Source organism: Calypte anna, chromosome 3 (assembly GCF_003957555.1).
Source record: "Calypte anna isolate BGI_N300 chromosome 3, bCalAnn1_v1.p, whole genome shotgun sequence".
NCBI classification, from domain to species: domain Eukaryota; kingdom Metazoa; phylum Chordata; class Aves; order Apodiformes; family Trochilidae; genus Calypte; species Calypte anna.
The window spans coordinates 110,051,370-110,070,831 of record NC_044246.1 but is presented as its reverse complement, the minus strand read 5'-3'; the positions used below and the strand labels follow the sequence as shown (position 1 = coordinate 110,070,831).

Below are 19,462 nucleotides of genomic sequence, written 5' to 3'. Positions count from 1 at the left end.
GCTTTCTGAAGAGACTCTAATAATGGCAGAGAAAAGTTGAATGTATTAATAGCACCATAGCATTTAAACTTCTATTTCTATTTTTCTATCTGTCATTGTAAAAATCACTAGTAGAACTCAGTGCAAAAATTTTTTTTTTCAAAATTTTGCTGGAGAATAACACACATAAGAAAGTCACGAGTCAGCTCATTGCTTTGCAGCAAAAAGACTACTGCAATCACATTTTTTTCCCAAAAAACCCTAAGTAACTACCACAGTGCTTCCTATTCAGTTTATTTAATCAAATCTATTTCCCTTGTGGTTTTAAGGTACATACATTTCTCTCGGATACAACACCAGGGATCTACAACAGAAGACAGGAATTGTAATATTTACATTTCACATGCTGCATATGAGACATCCATATTTTAGGCAAAGTAAACAAGTATTTACATTGAATGCAACCAACTGGTATAAAAAATAAAGCAGGTCAGGCAAAGTTGTTATAGGCAAAGAATGAAGTTGCCGGAGGCTGCTGGCAGGAGGAAAATCATAGCCACCTCTTTGCCTGCTTTGCTTATGATTTGAGCCTCAAAACCCAGACTAGCCTTCTCTGCCAGAGAAGAGGATGATTATTTGGAATGGTCTCTACTTCTGTGGCTGCAGAGGAACAGCTCACCTTAGAAGTAGCAGCTGTTACCTCAACACAATTCATTTTGCAGCCATTACCAAGGAGCTTTAGCCAAGCTGTGATAGAAAAACCACCAAACCACACTTCTGGCCATACAGTAGCATTGGTAGTTAATAAGGTTAAAGGTTAAAATTACATATATTATATCCTGAAGATGGTTTAGATTTCCTTTCCCTTTCCCTTTCCCTCTCCTCTCCTCTCCTCTCCTCTCCTCTCCTCTCCTCTCCTCTCCTCTCCTCTCCTCTCCTCTCCTCTCCTCTCCTCTCCTCTCCTCTCCTCTCCTCTCCTCTCCTCTCCTCTCCTCTCCTCATGTCCTCTCCTCTCCTCATGTCCTCTCCTCTCCTTCTCTCTTTCTCCCTCTTTTTTTTTTTTTTTTTTTTTTTTAATTATTTTATTTTATCCAGGCTTGTTCCCCAAATACCTTTTTTCTTTTCCTTTGTTTGGATTTGGTAGAGTCCTGTCCAATTCCACCATTCCCCAGGGCTGCTGCTGGGGTTTTCCCAAGATGCTGCTGTCCTGCAGATGATGGGGGTGTGGGTGTAGGAGGTGGGGTGTTTTCAGGAGAGTCGAGACTGTTCTTTACACTTGTAGATTGCCCTAAGAGATGTGGCTATAAAAGCAAGATATAAACAAGCAATTAGATAATCAAATCAAGAAAAGTTTCATTGTCTTCTTAGCTTCATTTGTAGAAGAGATCCAATATTGAATTGAACTTGCTCATTCTAGAGTTTACTATATGTATCACAGTAATGCATGCAAAGCAGCACTTAATACACTTGCCATTCCTGAAAACATTTATCTTCAAATCTGCAATAAAAGGAGCCTTCAATACCAAGAGAAGGAATTTCCAGCCAAGAATAAAGGATTTACATTTTTATATAAAGATGTTGCTAAGAATGGAGCCATGGCTTAATGTCTTTCTATCTAAATCCATAATTTCTATGCTCATGAACTGTGCAACAGATGCCTCTATTACTACCAGATTCAATAACAACTACTTTGAAAGCAACAAAATACATGCAAAAGTAAAACATAAAATGTATTAATATGCAAAAAAAAAAAAAGATTTACCTCAGTAGAGTTGTGGTACTGTATGAAGGTGGCAGATATGGCATGACTGAATGGGTCACCAGCTTTGGGAGCCATGTCCTGTTTAACCAAAAGGGCCAAGTCCACCAACTAGAGAGGCAAAAAAACCAAGTGCATTGGCAGGTTTACTGACATCATCTTACCAGGAATGCCATCAGAACAACTCAGAAAGAGGGGAGTTGTGGGTAGAGTCAGATTTTTCTCAATGTTTCTTTGAAGGGCCACAAACATGATCAGAGGGCTGGAGCACCTCTCTTATGAAGACAGGCTGAGAAAGTTGGGATTGTTCAGCCTGAAGAAGAGAAGCTTCCAGGGACACCTTGGAGGACCATTCAGTACCTGAAGAGGATTCATGAACACTGGGGAGGGATTTTTTTTGAAGGCATGGAGTGGCAGGATGAGAGGGGATGGTTTCAAATTTGAAGAAGAGAGATTGAGGTGAGATTTGAGAATGAAATTATTTCCTGTCAGGATGGTGGTGAGACACTGGCAAAGGTTGCCCAGGGAAGCTGTGTCTGTCCTCTCCCTGGCAGTGTTGAAGGCCAGGCTGGATGGGGCTTGGAGAGACCTGGTCTAATGGGAAGTGTCCCTGCCCATGGCAGAGGGTTTGGAGCTAAATCATCTGTAAGATCCCTTCCAACCCAAACCATTCTATGACTCTAAGTAGAAAACAAAATTATTCAAAGATATTTCAGCCTAATGAACCTTTCCTTTGCACTTCTGTAAATATATGGAGTAATCTATCTACCCAAGAGGGATGAGTTTGGCACTAAGGGAATGTTTTGTTTTCCAGGAAATCCTGCCTTTTAATCCAATTGTGCAATGGGGTTGAAGGAGCCTCAGTGAACTGCCAAAGGTCACATAGCAAAGTATGTGGTTTCAGTTTGGGCTTGAATAAAGTCCGTGCTGAACTCCACTCTCCTCTGTGCCCATTATAAACATTTCTGTTTGTGTATCAGATTGATGAGTACAGTATTGGGGACATCTGTCACGCAGTGAATTGAGAGACAGGAATCCAGAGAGGTTATTTAGCTGAAGTAGTGACTGAATGCTTCTGAAGGGGCTCACACCACAGTCACCTGAGGCTGAAGTACATCCAAGAGTAATTACAGAATTTTGATTAACTAGAGTTCAATCAGTACATTCCCTTACCTGTGCGACAGTTTCATATGCTAAATAAGCCAAAATCTCCATTGCAACTGCATTTGGCTTTATTTCCATACTGCTGCAGTCCAACCAGTCACGAAACTTGGATGCTTTCTTTGCTGTCAGTCAAAATCATACGGGAAAAAGACAAATTAACAGGCAGGCCAAAATAATCCGTTTTTTCCCGGTCCCAGAAAATACTGCCAGTGAAAAATAAGGAGTGATGTGATGGACCAAGGAAGGAATTATCAAAATGCAACTAGTGTGGAGAGACTTCTGTTTCATAGACAACATTCTAGAGACTCATAAGTGGCATAAGGGAAACAGATTCATAAGGGAAATTTCAGAAAAAGGAAGGGTCTACATCAGAGGACCATAGACAGGGTTAAGCTGATTCTGTATATATTATTGTAAAAGAAATAGTATGACTGCACCACTTCTTTGATGAATGAGAGAAACCACTAGAAAAAATCAACAGAAATCTGAGTTCAGATAAAATTTCATCATTGCATGAACAATAGCGAAGACAAATGAAGAAGGCCAGAAGAACTAGGAAGTCCTTGTGTTGAATTTACAGGGATTTGGTGCTAACAAGCTAGCCACAATCATTTGTACAGGACTGTTTTTAAAATGTACTTTGGATATCAAGAAATAAGAATAGATGTAGATCTGCAGATGTTCAACATTCAAAGAACTACTATCTGCTGATGGAGGAGTTCACTTAGGAGAAGGTAGAGAGGAAAATATGGGACAAAGAAACATGATATTTGCTGAAAGAGTAAAATAAAGAACACTGGATTATCAGTCTTAGTGGTGGACAAGATGATCACAGAAAGATGTGAAGACTTGGACAGAAAGAAGCTAGTAATTATGGGTCTTAATGAGGGCTGGATGTGAAGACAGAACAAGCAAAATGAAATAAAAATGCAAGGTGGGAGAATAATTTGAAACAGCTCAAAGATAGTCTTAAACAGGAACTAAAAAGCTAAAGAGAAACTGGGTGTTTAAGAGAAAACAGGTGTAAATAATGGTTATTTCTTACAAGGGAATGAACGGCCACACAGGATTGCTAAAGACAAAGAAAAAAAAAAAAAAAAAGAAAAGGCAAGAGAAAAAATGTGAAGGTGACAGGAGGATCACAAAATGTTTAATTTTTAATGTAAATTAATTTAACTTTCTAATTTTGTAGGACTTGCTCCTCATAGACCATTTCTTTTATCTGTCTTTAAAACTGCAGAGAAATATACAGAGCTGTAATTATGAATATGCATTGTTAGGACAAACCTATTTAAGTCCCTTCCAGGTTTATGGTCATGTGACACAGTTTTAATGGGTTTAGGTTAGAGTAGAAATAGTTTACTACTTTAAACATGGGAATACATTCAATTTTACTAAAATTTAAGACAAGTAGAAAATAGCCCTTGTATGAGTTTTGAGCAAATGTTCTGCATTGCCTTTGGTGTGTTCATATTATGCAACTGAATTTGTTCATGTCTCTCTTGCTACTGTTTTCTAAGCACTGTAATTCTCTTATTCTTTAATAACATTAAGGGTCAGTGAAAAAAGAACTGTATAGACATGGTCACTTAAAACCAGCATTGAGATATTTTCACAGATCACAATTCCCTGGTCAACAACATTCAATTTTATTTTGTAAATTTAAGATTTCTATTTGTTCTTTGTCCAGATGATAATTTTGGGGTTTTAAAAAAGGACTTTATCACAAACCTCTCATTTGCTGAAGTCGCCCTAATCTGAAGTATCATTTATCTAATGACTCACAGATGTGTGATACCAAATTATAACTAAGCTAACAAAACATCCTGAATAAGGAGAAAAAGCGCTTACAAAACATGTTTTCCTACGTTTGCTGACATTTGCTGATGGAGAACACACAAATGTGTCGTTTATTTGCCATAAATGACGCACTCCTTCTTCGAATGTGAAAGGAGGAACAAGATAAGGTCTGTCACTTAAAGACACCATTGTGCTCAGCTCTGTGCTGCAGGATCATGTGCTGTTTTGTCAGGATTTTTACTGGCTCCTTCACCTCACTTTCTCCGACATTTGACCTAAAAACCTGAGTCATCACTTAACTGCTTCTGTAATGATGTTTTGCTACATGATCAAGCCCATTAATTTACAGCTCATTTTAGTTGTGGCCCACAAGTACTTCTAGTAAGTTGGTTTTCAGTGCTAGTCAAGCCCTAATTCTGTCATCATGTTATTAGTGTTGGAATGGCGTATACTGATGAATTTGGCTAATGTTGAATAAATTCCACAGCAGGAGCTTACAGCTTAAAATAGAAAAAGGCTCTTTAGTAAGTTCTTTGTGTCTCTGTGGCTAGGGAAATAAAAGCAAAAGTTGCTGCTGTTGTCTAATTTTAGATGCATTCCGAAAAAACTGCAACCATGAAACTTAACTAATATGCTGGCCATAATACCACCATGACAGACTTCAGGCAAGTATGGGTGTTAAACCATTTGCTCTACCACGTTTATCTTTGCATTTGTTTGCACCAGCACAGAATTTGAGCATATAGAAAGCTTGGGAAATATTGAAACAAAACCCTCTGCCTAAAACTATGTTAAATTAACTGTTCCCTGGAGTTACGCAGGCAAAGAAGTCCAAGTTTTATTATTGCAGATGAAACAAAAGTGCTTTCAAAAAACCTGAGGTTCTGCTGTGTTCTCCATTACATGAAATAATAATCAAACATCTTAATACAGTGCAGCCATTATAATACTTACAAAAACTCAGTTGCCGACTTTCACAAAATTCTGCATACTGGATGGAGTCCATCATTCGTGTTTGTCTTTCTGCTCTCTGACAAAAGAGTAGAAGTACATGATGTACCTTACTCCAACAAGAACTGCATTCCACCACAGAAATTATAGCAGCAAAGTGCCCCTGCCATAACCTTGAAGCAACCCTCCCAAATTAAATATGCATTGAACCAGTTAAGATGCAGAAATATAAAACACAGATTGGTTATTAGTCTCAGGAGTGAAATTACCCAGAGGAGCATGTCAATTCTTATTTTAAAAACCTTCTTGCACACCACTCCCCTATGGCAGTGAGGAGGGCTGAGTTAGGAGAGGTGCTGAGCACTTTTGACCTCACCAAGGTACACATTTAAACTGAAGCACATGAGGAGTCTGCCTACATGTATGCAGATGACCAGACAAGTAAAACGTTCTCCTGGACCAAGGCCAATGTGTTCTGCACTAAAGAGAACCAAATCTTTGTGCTATTAAAATGGGAGTGTTAGCAGGATTCATTTCAGAACACATTCCACTGCATTGAGAATGGACCAGAGAGGAGCACTGAAGTGCCCCTTCCCACACAGACATTCAATATACGCTAATAATTAACTGGTAAATGTGCCTTTTTATTTTTTTTCCACTGTTTATCTATGCCTGTTAGGTTTTTTTATACTTCTGTGCACCTACAATTAAAGAAATCAAATCATAGTGAATTAGAGGTCACTCAAGAAAAAAATAAAGGTTAAAACATTCCCATTAAGAATATATTTTACAGGGTCCAGTGTAAACCAAAAAAGCATGTCTCAAAAGGAGAAGATCTGAAACCATAAACATCATGAACACTCTCTCTCATGGTTGGGTTTGAGCACGTGCTTCAGTTTTATTCAACAAAGCAGGGGTGATTTTGATAAGGTAAGGATCTGGTCTCTAGAAGCAATGAAATTCTTCATGTGTGGGAGGCAGGAAACAATAGATTAAAAAGAATGATTATTTTCCTCAGAAGCAGACAGGTTACTCATGTCTCTGAAACAAGGAAAAGAGGTTGTCTTAAACATCTAGGACTAGAATATAACTATCTTCCAAACAATAACCAAATGAAGAAAGCATTACACCTGGTAAGAACAGCACCATAACTAAGGATATAAAGAGGAATCAGGAGTGGTCGATAGCACTGGGTCTTTACTTTTGTAGTGAGTCCATACAGCTCAAGAAACCATGTACAAAGAAGGTGAAGTTTAAGTGTATTTGCATTAAGAACAAAAAACAACAAGGAAAAAAAAAAATCACACACATACACAAAAATTTTGCTCTGGCTCCCTGAGCACTTTCACATCTGATGAAATTGAGGTTGCAGAGATCCTTAATTTGATTTAATGGAAAACAAATGGGCTGTTGATAAGTGTATATGGAAACAGGCTATACAGCCAGCATTTGGCCTTAGCTGTTTCTTGAAACAGGAAAAAATATATATATAAAGAAAACCAGTACTTCAAATATGCTGGTTTTTCCTCTATTCTGTTTTTCAGGTCACTCTTCTATGACAGTTCAATCCATCAATTAGGAAATCTTGTGGCCAGTCAACACATTCAGTATAGTTGTAAACTAAACCACTAACTGTCCAGGAACATACCTGCCTATTCCTTCTTTCTTTTCTACTCAGAAAAGAGTACAAAAGACAACTCAGTCACTCATGGCTACTGTATTTTGAATTTTAGTCACCAGGATAGAAACCGTTCTGCTGAGGCAATTTTCAGTTCTCCTATGTGTGCTTCTGGCATCTTAATTACATTTCTGGAGCTAACATTTCAGATAAGTAAAAATTTTCAGTGGATCTATTCCACCAAGACATTAAGTAAGTCCAGATTTATTTTCTATCCTTTAAAAATAATTTCCACAATATACACTGTAACTTCAACCCTCATCTAGCATAACCATAGCAGAGATCTGTTTTGCCTCTGAATTAATTCAGTTGTACTTTTGAAGACAGAAGGCACCACCAGGATCATCTAATCTGAACTTCTGCTTAGCACAGGACACTTCTCACATCATAAATCCTGGAAATTACAGTCCTAGAACTTCTTGTGTAATTTTGCCATACGTTTCAGATAGGCATCTAATTTGGGTTTAAAATTTTCACATATTAAGAGACAACTTCTTCAAATAATGTAAAATTATAAGATTTTACACAATGTGATTTTTCATTCTGCCATCATTGATGTCTTTGCTTGCCAGTCAGAAGTTACCAGTTGGGTAAATCCAGGTAAACTTGAAAAAAATATTATTTTAATGTGGGTAATAAAATAGACTGACTCTCCCTAAATATGGCAATTTTTTCTTCAAGTTTTACACATGGAAATGTGCAGGCTCACAGAACTTTTGCTTGATACCCTCCTCCAACAATCCTCTCTCTAGAGGACTCCAGCCCAACCTTCAGCTTTAAAGAGGACAATTGCCAGCATGAGATGAAGTCAGCTATGGCTTTCTCTAGCTAAGTCTTGGAAACCTCCAAAGTCAGAGGGCTTTTTCTCCTCTGGATAACCTGCCCAGTGCTGCATTAGTCAAAAAGATTTCTAATTTTCTACTTAAATTTGCCAAGGGACAATTTGTGGTTCTTGACCTTCTTCATTCTACCCAGCACTACTGATAAAAGTTGGGCCCTATCACTGTCCTCTAGCAGTTGAAGGCCCCTAGAAAAAAGACATTCAGAAATTTTACAAGGATACTTTTAACTTTTACCAGCATCCCATCATGTAGTATAGAAACTGCAAAACCAGATTAAACCCAAGAATGCTTATGATAAAATACATTATTTAGTAATGGCTGCTGTCAACAAATAAGACACTAAAACTTTGAAAATTCAGGCTGTCAAAGGCTACTCAATGTGTCTCACAGGATGTTCACTTTCAAAACATTATAAAGGCTCTTTATGATAAGTGAAACAAAAAATACTAATCAAAGGTTTATTAAAAGTGTTGCTGAGGGATTTTTCCAAAAGGAACTTAATTTCTCTCAAAAAATTGACTGCATTAGTTGTCTAAACACTGAACTTAATTTTGTTCTTATATACTAAATGGATGCTTACTTTTTCTTATGTGAGTACATTTTTTGCAATTAAATTACCTAACTATCTGGGAAATAAAACTGCTGCCTTTCTTCAGTTCTCCTCTCTGAAGTCTTTCTTAAAGGTGGATTCTACATTGACACTCTAAAACATAACCGAAATAAAATAGCCTTTATCAAAAAAAAAAAAAAAACAAAAACCAAACAAAAAACCAAACAAACAACTAATCTGTAATTTCTTCCCAATAAACTTTAAAAAAATCCCAAACAACATCTTGGCATGGCAACCCACTGTTCATGGGATAAGGATTGCCATTCCATCAGTCCTACCAGGTTTTTGAATAGTCTATAAATAACCAGAAACAGATGGATAGCATAGGTACATCATCTCTAAGGAAACCAGCAGATTATCTTTTCTCTTCACTGAAGATTATAAATAAGAATTATTTTCTTTTACATCATCCCTCCACTGGAAAAAAAAAATGTTATTTTATCCCTACATTTCCATGTGTATTTTATAAACTCAAAATGAATCAATAGCATGGGATAAAAAGGGAAACCAAAGAGTGAGCACATTACTGTGAGCACAGTGTTACTCCAGGCCAAAAGAATTTAAAGGAAACAGCATTCGGTCTTGGGGAAGTCCCAGAAAGTTTGTGAAAAGGCTAAATCCTGTAAGGGTGGTTTTTTTTCAAGTCTACAGAATATAAACTTGCTTCTTTTAAGACTCTGTTTTCTGAATATTTTTTTCTTGAAAACAAGGAAACAACTTCAATTTTAGACAAGTGAAATTTTCCAAATTCTGTTCTTGGAAGGAGCACAAAGTCACTACAACAGGACTGAAGTCCTCTTTAAACAGAATAAAAGCAATTTTGCTGGGAATCTCTCCTATGTGAAGAAAACTTGAAACCCCTAATGATATGCCACCTCGAAGCAATCTCAGCTTGAAAAATGCTACAATATAGTACATGAATGACAATGCCCCACTGGTTTCTGAAATGAATTAAAAATATATAGTTTTTACTCCCTCTGTAGTAGTACTAGTCACTCTAAGCAGTTAAGAAGTTGAGTTATGTGGCGTACAGCAGAGTTAAAATATTTTGCATGCTTTCCTTGGAACATGCTGAAGGATGCAGTAGATAGGACCTGGCACAGTTAATGTATTCTTAGGCTTCCAAAAATGTGTTGCATTATATCTTTCTTTCAGCATGAAGCACTAAAAAGGAAGATTAAAAAGGGAAAGAAAAGGTAAAGAGTTGCATGTTGTCACCTACCATCCAGGGTGAAAAATAATCTTATTTTGATTCAATTTTAAAGCTTTCACACTTGACATATAAAGCTCTCTGTGTGAGGAGAAGGCAAGAGGCCAAATGTTAACTTGCTTACCAACTATTTTGTGTTTGGAGGAAATGTGCCGAGAAGCTGCTAAGCTGGAACATTTGAGAAACGTAGGCAGCATGGCTGGACAGCCCTGTGTTTGGTGACAATGTTAATGATGACAATTTTGGCTTCCCAAACTGCTTGCATATTCATATTCTGGTGTGATTTCCTAATTTCTTTTGCTAAAAACCTCTTCGTTGTAGCTATCCCAGCTTCAAAGGAGAAAGGTGACTACCCAAGAGAAGAAACAAAGTCGCCCTGAAATGGCTGATAATAGTAAAAGAATATGCTAAATATATTTTTTCTATTTAGACTAGAGAATGACAGGGTGCTGTATGCTCCACCTGACAGCTCAAGGGTTGTAGGTCAAAAATTACCAAAATAATAATAAAAAACTCATAATAATTTGAGAAATAAAGCACAAGGTAGTTAAACACTGGAGAATTTACAAAACATGCTGAAAATACAGTTTTAGTCTACTGTATCTTGAAATTATCTGAGGACTATCACTGTCTGAAGATTTGTATTACATAAAGGAAAAGTGAATTCACTCTTCTTGAATTAGTAAGCAAAGAAAGAAAGAGTTTTAAGAGTAAGCATTTTCAAAGGTTAAGCTTACTCAGAGTTTTATACAGAAAATAAAAATGCCACCTGGGGAAAGATCAATAGCTTTTGTAATGTAATACTTTATTCAGCTATCAAGTACAGACATACACAGAATTTTTATCATTTTTACCCACCTCTTATAGAGCATACCATACATTCTGCAGTAACCATTAATCTGAACAAGTCTGCATAGCAAACTTGAGGCCTCTGATGTAATAGTGGCTTAGAGTGATCAGGTCTTCGACAAAGTTCCCAATATTACAAGAAAACAAGGTCTTTTTCTGGCAAACCAAGATGATCCCTATTTTAATGTTTCTTCCCAGTTATAAATAGTAAAAATCATTTTACTTTTTTCTCTACAATATTATTAAGTCCATTCTCCCCAATAACCAGAGTTTAAGATCTTAAAAAACACAAAAATCATTACTGTTACAGAGATGTTAAGGATCTACAACTGCAAATGACATGAAAGAAAGGTATGGATAATGGCAAGTGTTAATTAAGAAAGGTCTTTTTTTAACTATAGTCTTTCATTACAGGCAACTGTGATTTTCTGTCCATTGAACAAAGGTGGGATTCATGTGAACTAGTGCACTATCCTAATTGGTCACCTTAAGTCTCTTTATAGTAAAGAAGTTAACAAGCACTTTGAGAGAGCAACTTTATCCTAAACTAAGGCTTAAAATAAATCAGATGAAACTCATCTACAGATTTGTCTGAAGTTCATCAACTGTGGACATCAGCAACTGAGCCCTAGGGACACTGGTTTAGGTGTATGTGTCCACAGTACAGACATCCTCAGAAAAACAAGATTAATCCCACTCTGATGAGTGAGGAAGACCATGGCCAATAGGGAAACTTCCATTCTAGGACTTGGTAAAAGCCAAGACTAAAGAATGACTCAGTAAATTTGGTTCCTGCTCTGATCTCAAAGCAATACCAGAATATACAAAGGCAGCTTTGTACCCCAGATGTGTGTAAACTCCATTCATCTTCCTCAATGTATGCAAAATGTAATCTAACAAAGTACATGCAGTTAAGGAAGGGGAAGGGAGCTGGCAAGACTCTTTATCTAAAAATTTCAAGGGAATTAGGAAGAAAGAAGGCAAGTGAAATTGCACAGACAATAACAAAATGAATGGATTAATTCCCACCAGTCATGATCTCATTGCTTGAGGAATAAATGCAACTGACCTCCTGATAGGGACTCAATATCCCTGTAATACTTTGCCCTTGAACATATGCAAAATCTAAACATACTATATTTATTTGAACCAGCTCCATATCATATCCAAATTCCTTGTCTAAATTTATTACTGCTACTCTGAAATGTGGAGCTGGAAGCTGCAAACGAAACATTTCCATTTCATGGGGTAGCTTTGATTTCTACAGGAAAATATTTTCTTCTGCTAGAATAAGTATCATCATGAATTTTGCAAAACTATGTGTTAAATTTATGGCTATCTTCTACCACTGCTTTCCAAAAAATATAAAATAATTTTGGATAAACTATGCTACCAAACTAAAAAAGTTATGTGGGATTTATTGATATATGAAGATGACTGACCTTCTCTAACTTTTCTGGTTGAAAACACTGTAATACCTCTCTGTGGTTTCCATCTGGCTGTACATCAAAAACCTTACCAGCTTATTAGGATACCTTTATATTTTCTGGATAGCGTTCATCTGAATGCTTATCCTGACTGTTTCAATTCATAAAATACCAACCATAGAATCATAGAATGGTTTGGGTTGGAAGGGACCTTAAGGTGACCTAGTCCAACCCTCCCGTCATGGGCAGGGACACCTTCCACTAGATCAGGTTGCTCAGTTTAGAAATGAAGTTTGTATTAACAGCCATAGCATCTCACAAGTAAAAATTCTGGTCATTAAAATAGGCCTCACTCATTGTCTGGTAGATATAACCAACAAAACAGTTCCTTTTGCATAACATATTTTACGTGTTTTTCTTCTCTGTGCAGTCAAAATCAGGCACCACATTCTATTTAATTCTTACTCTCATTTAGAGATAAAGAAGTCATCATCCTGCTCTACTTGTCCCTTGTCAGACTGCACCTGGAGCATAGCATCCAGTTTTGGACCCTGCTCTACAAAAAGGATGCAGATAGGATGGAGAGGGTCCAGAGGAGGGGCCACAAGGCTTAGGGGAGACTTTATTATGATGTTCCACTACTTAAAGGGGGGCTACAAAGAAGATGGAGATTCCTTCTTTACAAGGAGTCACATGGACAAGATAAGAGGCAATAGGCACAAGTTGTTCCTGGGGAGACTCCAATTGAACACAATTAAGCAAAATTTTTCACTCTGAGGACAGTCAGACATTGGAATGGTCCCCCAGGGGAAGCAGTGAATTCCCCCACTTTGGAAAGTTTTAAGTCTCAGACTGATGGGGTGATGTCTCATATAAACAATAATATTAGAAGGGTTGGACCAGATGATCCTTGAGGTCCCTTCCAGCCTGACACTCTATGATACTCTGATTCTGTTTAACAATAATACAAAAATTATAGAGACATTTTTAAATTGAGAAATTTTAAAAATATTTCCTTTAGCTTTATGCCTAGGGATATGGATAGATGGATAAATAAAAGGACAGTCAGGTTAGAAATGTGGTTTTCCTTAATATTTAAATTGGATTATATGCAAATTTCTAGTAGTAGTTTTATTACGTGTCATCTCAAAAAATCCTTAAGAACCTTCTCACCTTCACAATATTTTCCTCCACTGTTATTTGGTTTTTTAGGGGTCTTGTAAGCCTTCAATTGGAAAAGAGAGGCACTTGTACAGGCTGATTACACCTATTGCATGTGTGGTAAGAGACTGTATCAGCTTGGGATGTGCCCTCCTCCCTGCAGGAGGCAGGAATGCAGAAGACTGATAGAAGGGGATGTGGCTGCCAACTGAGAACTTCACCCTGTAGCCATACAGAGATGTTGGTAAATGCAAACTGGGAAATTACAAGCTACCAGAGGCACCTAGCACAGGAAGCTGGTTGGGTTCTTGGAAGGGAGGTCACTAAGTCATTAACCACATAACCTAGAAAATGCAAAAATGCGTAAAGCAATTTTTCCATTTTCCATGACGTATCCAAATCTGGAAATTTCTAATGAATCTGGGAATTGATGAATGGCTATAAGGAAGGCAGCAAAATTAACCAATTAAAATTAATCAAAATTAAAATACATAGTACTACATGTATGTAGATGCTCTCCTTGGCATGTGACTGAAGAATGCAGTTACTTGAAGTGACTTTTTCTATTAGAAAACTTTTTCCATCCACTGTAATGAGAGAACAAGGCAAAGTGGAATTAGAAAAATGTACTCTTGTTTCCCTAACACAAGATGTGTGCATACAGATATTTCACATTCAACTTGTGGCATTTATGCCACTGAATCTAATTCTGTGGTTAGATTTCTATTCTTTTGCAAAAGCCTTTCTAATTTGATAATTATAAGATGTTGAACTCCAGATAAAAATCACATCACAAAATTAAGAGAGTGAGTCAACACACTAAGTAAAAAGGAAATATTTTCCTCAGAAAAACAGTGAACACTACACATAATCTGCATGTGTTTTGATAAAGAGAGATTGTATTTCTATTTAAGCTCAAAATAACTGATAAGAAAGAAGTCTCTTTCAACTTTATAAGCTGAATTTGGCCAGAAAAAGTCAGGTTTCCTGATCAGAAAAGGACTTCAATATTCAAAACTTCTACCTGGGTTCTGCTCCTAATTTGACATCCGAGCATGACCCAGTATAAATAAAGGTTGAGTTAATCCCATTTTAAGGCTTTTTCACTACTGTTACAAAGCTTATGAGGTCATTTGCACTGATGTTAAAGCAGTGCAATGTCTGTGTGGTGATGCCATGAGGCACACAAGCCCTGTGCATGCAGCTTGCACAGACTGGGGGACAAAAACCAAAACTGCACAATGTGCCCAGCTTTGGAGAGTGAGAAGATCCTAAAAAGCACTCTCTGAACTGAAAGGCTTTGAACAAAAGCATCAAGATATTTCTTTTTATTGGGACTTCATTCATGACACTAAATTTAGCCAAGAGTGAATATTTCATTAGTCAAACACTAATGACTGTGTGCCACTTGCTATTTATTTGATTAGGTAAATTTTACTATGCTGCTACTCCTTATTCTTTCTTTATTTCTTTAAAGATGATCAAATTTATCTTTATAGTAGCATTGCAAGCATTATCTCCACTACATAAATGAGAAATAGAAGAATAAAACCATTATTTCCCTGGAGGCAATTGTATAATCAGCAAATGATTCTCTTTTTTGTCTCTGCTTCTCTTTTTTCTTTCTAATGATAAAAAATCAACATGTGAAGATTCCAGGATTTAACAACGTGGTTTAGCATTTGGAATCAAGTTAATTTGAACCATCAAGTAATTTGGCTAATTTGGAACAATATATTTAGTTAGTCCCATACATCATGCCTATTGATAATTGTACAACAAAATCATTAAGCATTTACATAAAAATAAAGAAACATATGCTGTAATTAATTCAAAATAATCAACACCATCAAAGTTACTACAAGCATTTTCCTACTAAGCATTTCTATTCCCTTCTCTGGAAAAAAGGAAAATCTCAAAAAATATAAAATTTGAATTTATAATTGCAATATACATTTAATTACTTAAATACTTAAACCAGATATTAGAAGGTAGAACTGGAACTTTTAGGTGAAACTTTGTAGATACATCAATCATTTAAAAGCAGATTATTCAGAATTTTAATTGGTGAACAAATTGCCAGGTTTCTTTACTTTGGTTAAGACTGGATAAATACTTTGAGACATGCAAGGATGAAAGTCAAAGTGAAACTTACTGACTTATGAAAAATCATACAAGGATATAGCTGGCAGCTTTTAGCATCTGAGATGTAGATCTTCTGTACTAGTGAAACCACAGTTTCTTAACAGCAACTTTCCACTGAATTATATCTTAAATAATCTCATCCACTTCACAGTAAAACAAACAACAAAATCATTTTGGGGAGCCTGATCAAGTCATCAGAGCTTACCTTTAACGGAAGAAACCAGTCCATGTATCTTCCTTTCTGCAACACTGCTTGCCACCCAACACCCATTACTGCTCCAAACCCTTCAGGTCTTTATGATAAATGAGGTGACATTACAATAGTTTTGATGGAAATCTCTTTTTTTTTTTTAATCTTGAGATGAGAGGAAGGAGAGCAAAGAGCATCTACTGTATATGGATTCATTACCATAAGCTTAACTGATAGTTTATCCTGTTTCCTAATGAAAGCAAAAAAAACCCCACTGTGTCTCTATTAAAAAGCAATCAGATTTGGTATCCCGGTGACACTTTAAAGAGCACATTATGTGGGAAAACAAAATAAACATTTACCCTGGCAAATGAAAGTGAATTTGGGTTTTGACATACTTGGCAGGAAGGTAGAATTATATTCACGTCAAGTATGCAGAAAAACTAATATAATATTTAAATATTTGCTTAAGTAATACAGAATTTAAAACAACACATTAGAAGAAACATTTTGGTCGTGAAATATTCCTAAGCTTTTTAGTATAGCACATGCCATTAAACTAATATTTTAGCTGAAATTTCAGATTTCTACAGCCTTTGTTACACATTCCCTTCATTTGTAAAGTGGTGGAGAGTCTTCATCTTCCATTGACAAGTCTCTATTTATATTTCCAAGACAAAGGCAGTTCTTGTCCTGATGGTTTAAACTGATAATGAATATATGCAGCTTTCCAAAGAAACAACTCTTGAGAATCTGAATCCTCCAAATATTGATATAATGAGCTAATGCTAACTCTGCCTCAGCTAAATCCTACAGCACTCTTGGACTGCTCAATGTTACAAGTCTGCAATTATTTTAAAACTACTTTAGTCTGCAACAAGGCATAATTCAGTGAAGTCTGACCTTTACATCACCTAGAAAATATCTGAATGCTGTATGTCAGTGACCTCAGAAATTCTCAACTATATTTAAAAATGCAGCACTAATTCATAAATTGAGCTGGATGCTGCATACTGCTTTAGTTCTGAAAGTATTTTGATGAGCTGCCTAAATGTGCAGATATTGAGCTTCCCTTTTTGAGTGTAAATCTCAATTCAAGCTAGCCTCAAATACGTGAACAAACAAAGTTTACCACTGTATCAGAATTATCAATGAACTTTGAGGTAAAATAGTCTAAATTATTCAGAGTATTTAAAAATATTTATTTAAAGAAAAAGCTTTGTTTAATTTTATCCCATTTGGAGAGATATGCAAGATTAGAAAATATTTTGAAACATTTCTAATTTGCCATAATACAGTAATTCAAAGCAACACTGATAGAGTTCCTTGTAACTGTATACTATAGAAACGTGTCATTTAAAAAATCACTTGAAAAGAATTCATTGAAATGTAACTTTATTTATAAAGTTAATTATGATCTATTAAATTAACCACTCAGATTCTCAGTCCTACTAAATAACTATAGGTCCTCTGAGTGCAGTCATAAGAAAGAAACCATTTTTTACTTCAAATCAGTAAATAAAATAGTATTCAGATTGTGAGACATTAAGAAAAAGGGTCAGTTTGGGGCATTTGACTTTCAATCTTAATTTGCAGCGCTCGATGCACTCATTGTTATGTTGTATTAATAAGTGTTTTTAACATACCATTCATTCAGCCATCCTGTTACAGAAATAAATATTATATATTTATAGAATATAAAAATTTATATATATATTGATATATATTATATATAACTTATCTGTAATATATATATAATATATATATATAACTTATCTGTAATATATATATAATACATATATATATAACTATTCCCTGCACACATTGTTAAAATCCCTTCCAACAAAAGCAATACCTTCCAAAGGTGTTAGCAATGTTGAATTGCACAGTTTTCAGTCATTTACAAAAGAGGAGAACATAGAACATTTTTAAATATAGGATGAATTGTTACTTTTATTCTACTTTATTCTGCAGTTGGTCAAATGACTTTTAAAGGTTGAAAGCTTTGAATTCAAGAGTTTAGCAAGAAATACCTCAGAACCCTACTAACAGGAAAATCCAAGAAGAAAGCTATGGCTATAATTCCTGTTCAGCATCTGTTACAAAGATATTAAATATATGCCATAGCTCAGGTTGATATTTTTATTGCTGGGCACTTACAGCTTTGTAAATTTAATTTGAAAAGGAAAATTACTTAATTTTGGAAATGTCAAAACCTCTTCATATTCCTAAAGATTTCTCCCATTCTATTTAGATTTTCTTGGAGGTTCTGACTGACTGAACTGAAAGGGCTAAGGGTTTTTAGGGAAATGGAAGAGTGGCAAGGTGAATCAAAGACATATGAAAAAAAAAAGAAAAATGGAAAAAATTGCACATCCTTGGTCACAGAATAATGGAAAACTGTCTTCAGTTCAAAATATTATACTTAACAATTTAAGACAGTTGGGATGCAAACCTCAGTATCTTTAAGAATAAGATTTTGAAGGACAGCTTATAAGGTTGAAGTCCATTAGTTACTGAAGGTGCCAATAATTAGCAACACTAATGACCAGTTTGGCATTAATTCATTGACTGTGCTATTAGAAGCTGCTCTAGATTTTCATGCCATCATATATATTGTTGGAGAAAAGTTACATTTTATTGGTGGCTAATTGGCTGAGGGTTTTTGAATTTTTCCAACATTTTTAGAGTCAGATTTAGCATTTCTCAAAGGTGCTAATATCTCTCTAGCATTTTTATCTCTTTCTTTAAAATAGAATTCAGAGTAGCAAGGTTAGCAGGCACAGAAGTCCTGTCACTAATACATTTCTTTAAATACTGGAACTGGAAATCAGATCTCCAGCCATGGGGTACATCAAGAGTTAACTACCATTTTAAGAAGGGTGTGATTAGTAGCTGGAAATCTGCCTGAGCTTAGTACATCTGAGGATGCTATTACAATTTTCAGATATAAAATAATTAGCTGATGATATGAGCTGACAGCTAATACATCCACAATAAACATAAAAAAAATTCTTTCCAAGCGGATGTAGAGTATGTGTTCCGTTTCTAAGCTGTTTGATATGGTCTGTGTAAGGAGCTAGGACTCAATACCAGATGCTGTATGTTCTACAAGCTTTTTCTGCAGATGTCTGCAGCCTGAGAAAATCAACAGTGCTTTGAATAACACTCCTAGTAAAAGCATCTTCTTGTCAGAGTCACTGTATGATATAGGATATGAATCCCACACAAGTGGATGAACTGATTTTAAATAATACCATCTGACAATGGTAGAGAAAAAAAACCAACAACAACAACAAAAAATTACAACTCTTAGTAGGTCTGACAAAGTCCTGGAAATGGCTGTTAGCCTTGGGAAATAAAATCCAGCCCTCTGACAGAGACTACCAGTCCTTCTTTCGTTTGATCAAATAGAAAACCAAATTTAATGATTGCTTCCGAAGTTCCAGAGGCAAAGTTCCAACAGCACTTAATGCTGCTACACAGGAGGCCATATCTTTGCTCCTTATATGTGCCACTCAGAAGAGGAGTCAGGAAAAAAATGTCTTAAGATTTATTTGAGAATAAAATATATGCATCTAAATGCATTTTTGATGTTACCACGTCACATTGCTCTCTTACCATTGCTTTTAAAGAAATCTCTTTTAAAACACCAAAAGAATTGTGTCTATGATCCAGATATCATTAAGCCAAATAC

At 35.9% G+C, this 19,462-nt stretch overlaps 1 protein-coding gene across 5 annotated transcripts in view; it reads right to left on the bottom strand.

The window, feature by feature from the left end:
- The window catches only part of SUPT3H (SPT3 homolog, SAGA and STAGA complex component), a 266,847-nt gene that overhangs the window by 52,735 nt on the left and 194,650 nt on the right, over positions 1-19,462 (bottom strand). For all 5 annotated transcript variants that reach the window (XM_030448348.1, XM_030448350.1, XM_030448345.1 and 2 more), the window contains exons 7-11: positions 5,657-5,732; positions 2,912-3,024; positions 1,742-1,849; positions 1,092-1,280; positions 317-343 (exon numbers count right to left, since the gene is read on the bottom strand). In XM_030448348.1, the coding sequence (XP_030304208.1) occupies positions 317-343; positions 1,092-1,280; positions 1,742-1,849; positions 2,912-3,024; positions 5,657-5,732 (513 nt within the window). The remainder of the gene's footprint in view (positions 1-316; positions 344-1,091; positions 1,281-1,741; positions 1,850-2,911; positions 3,025-5,656; positions 5,733-19,462) is intronic.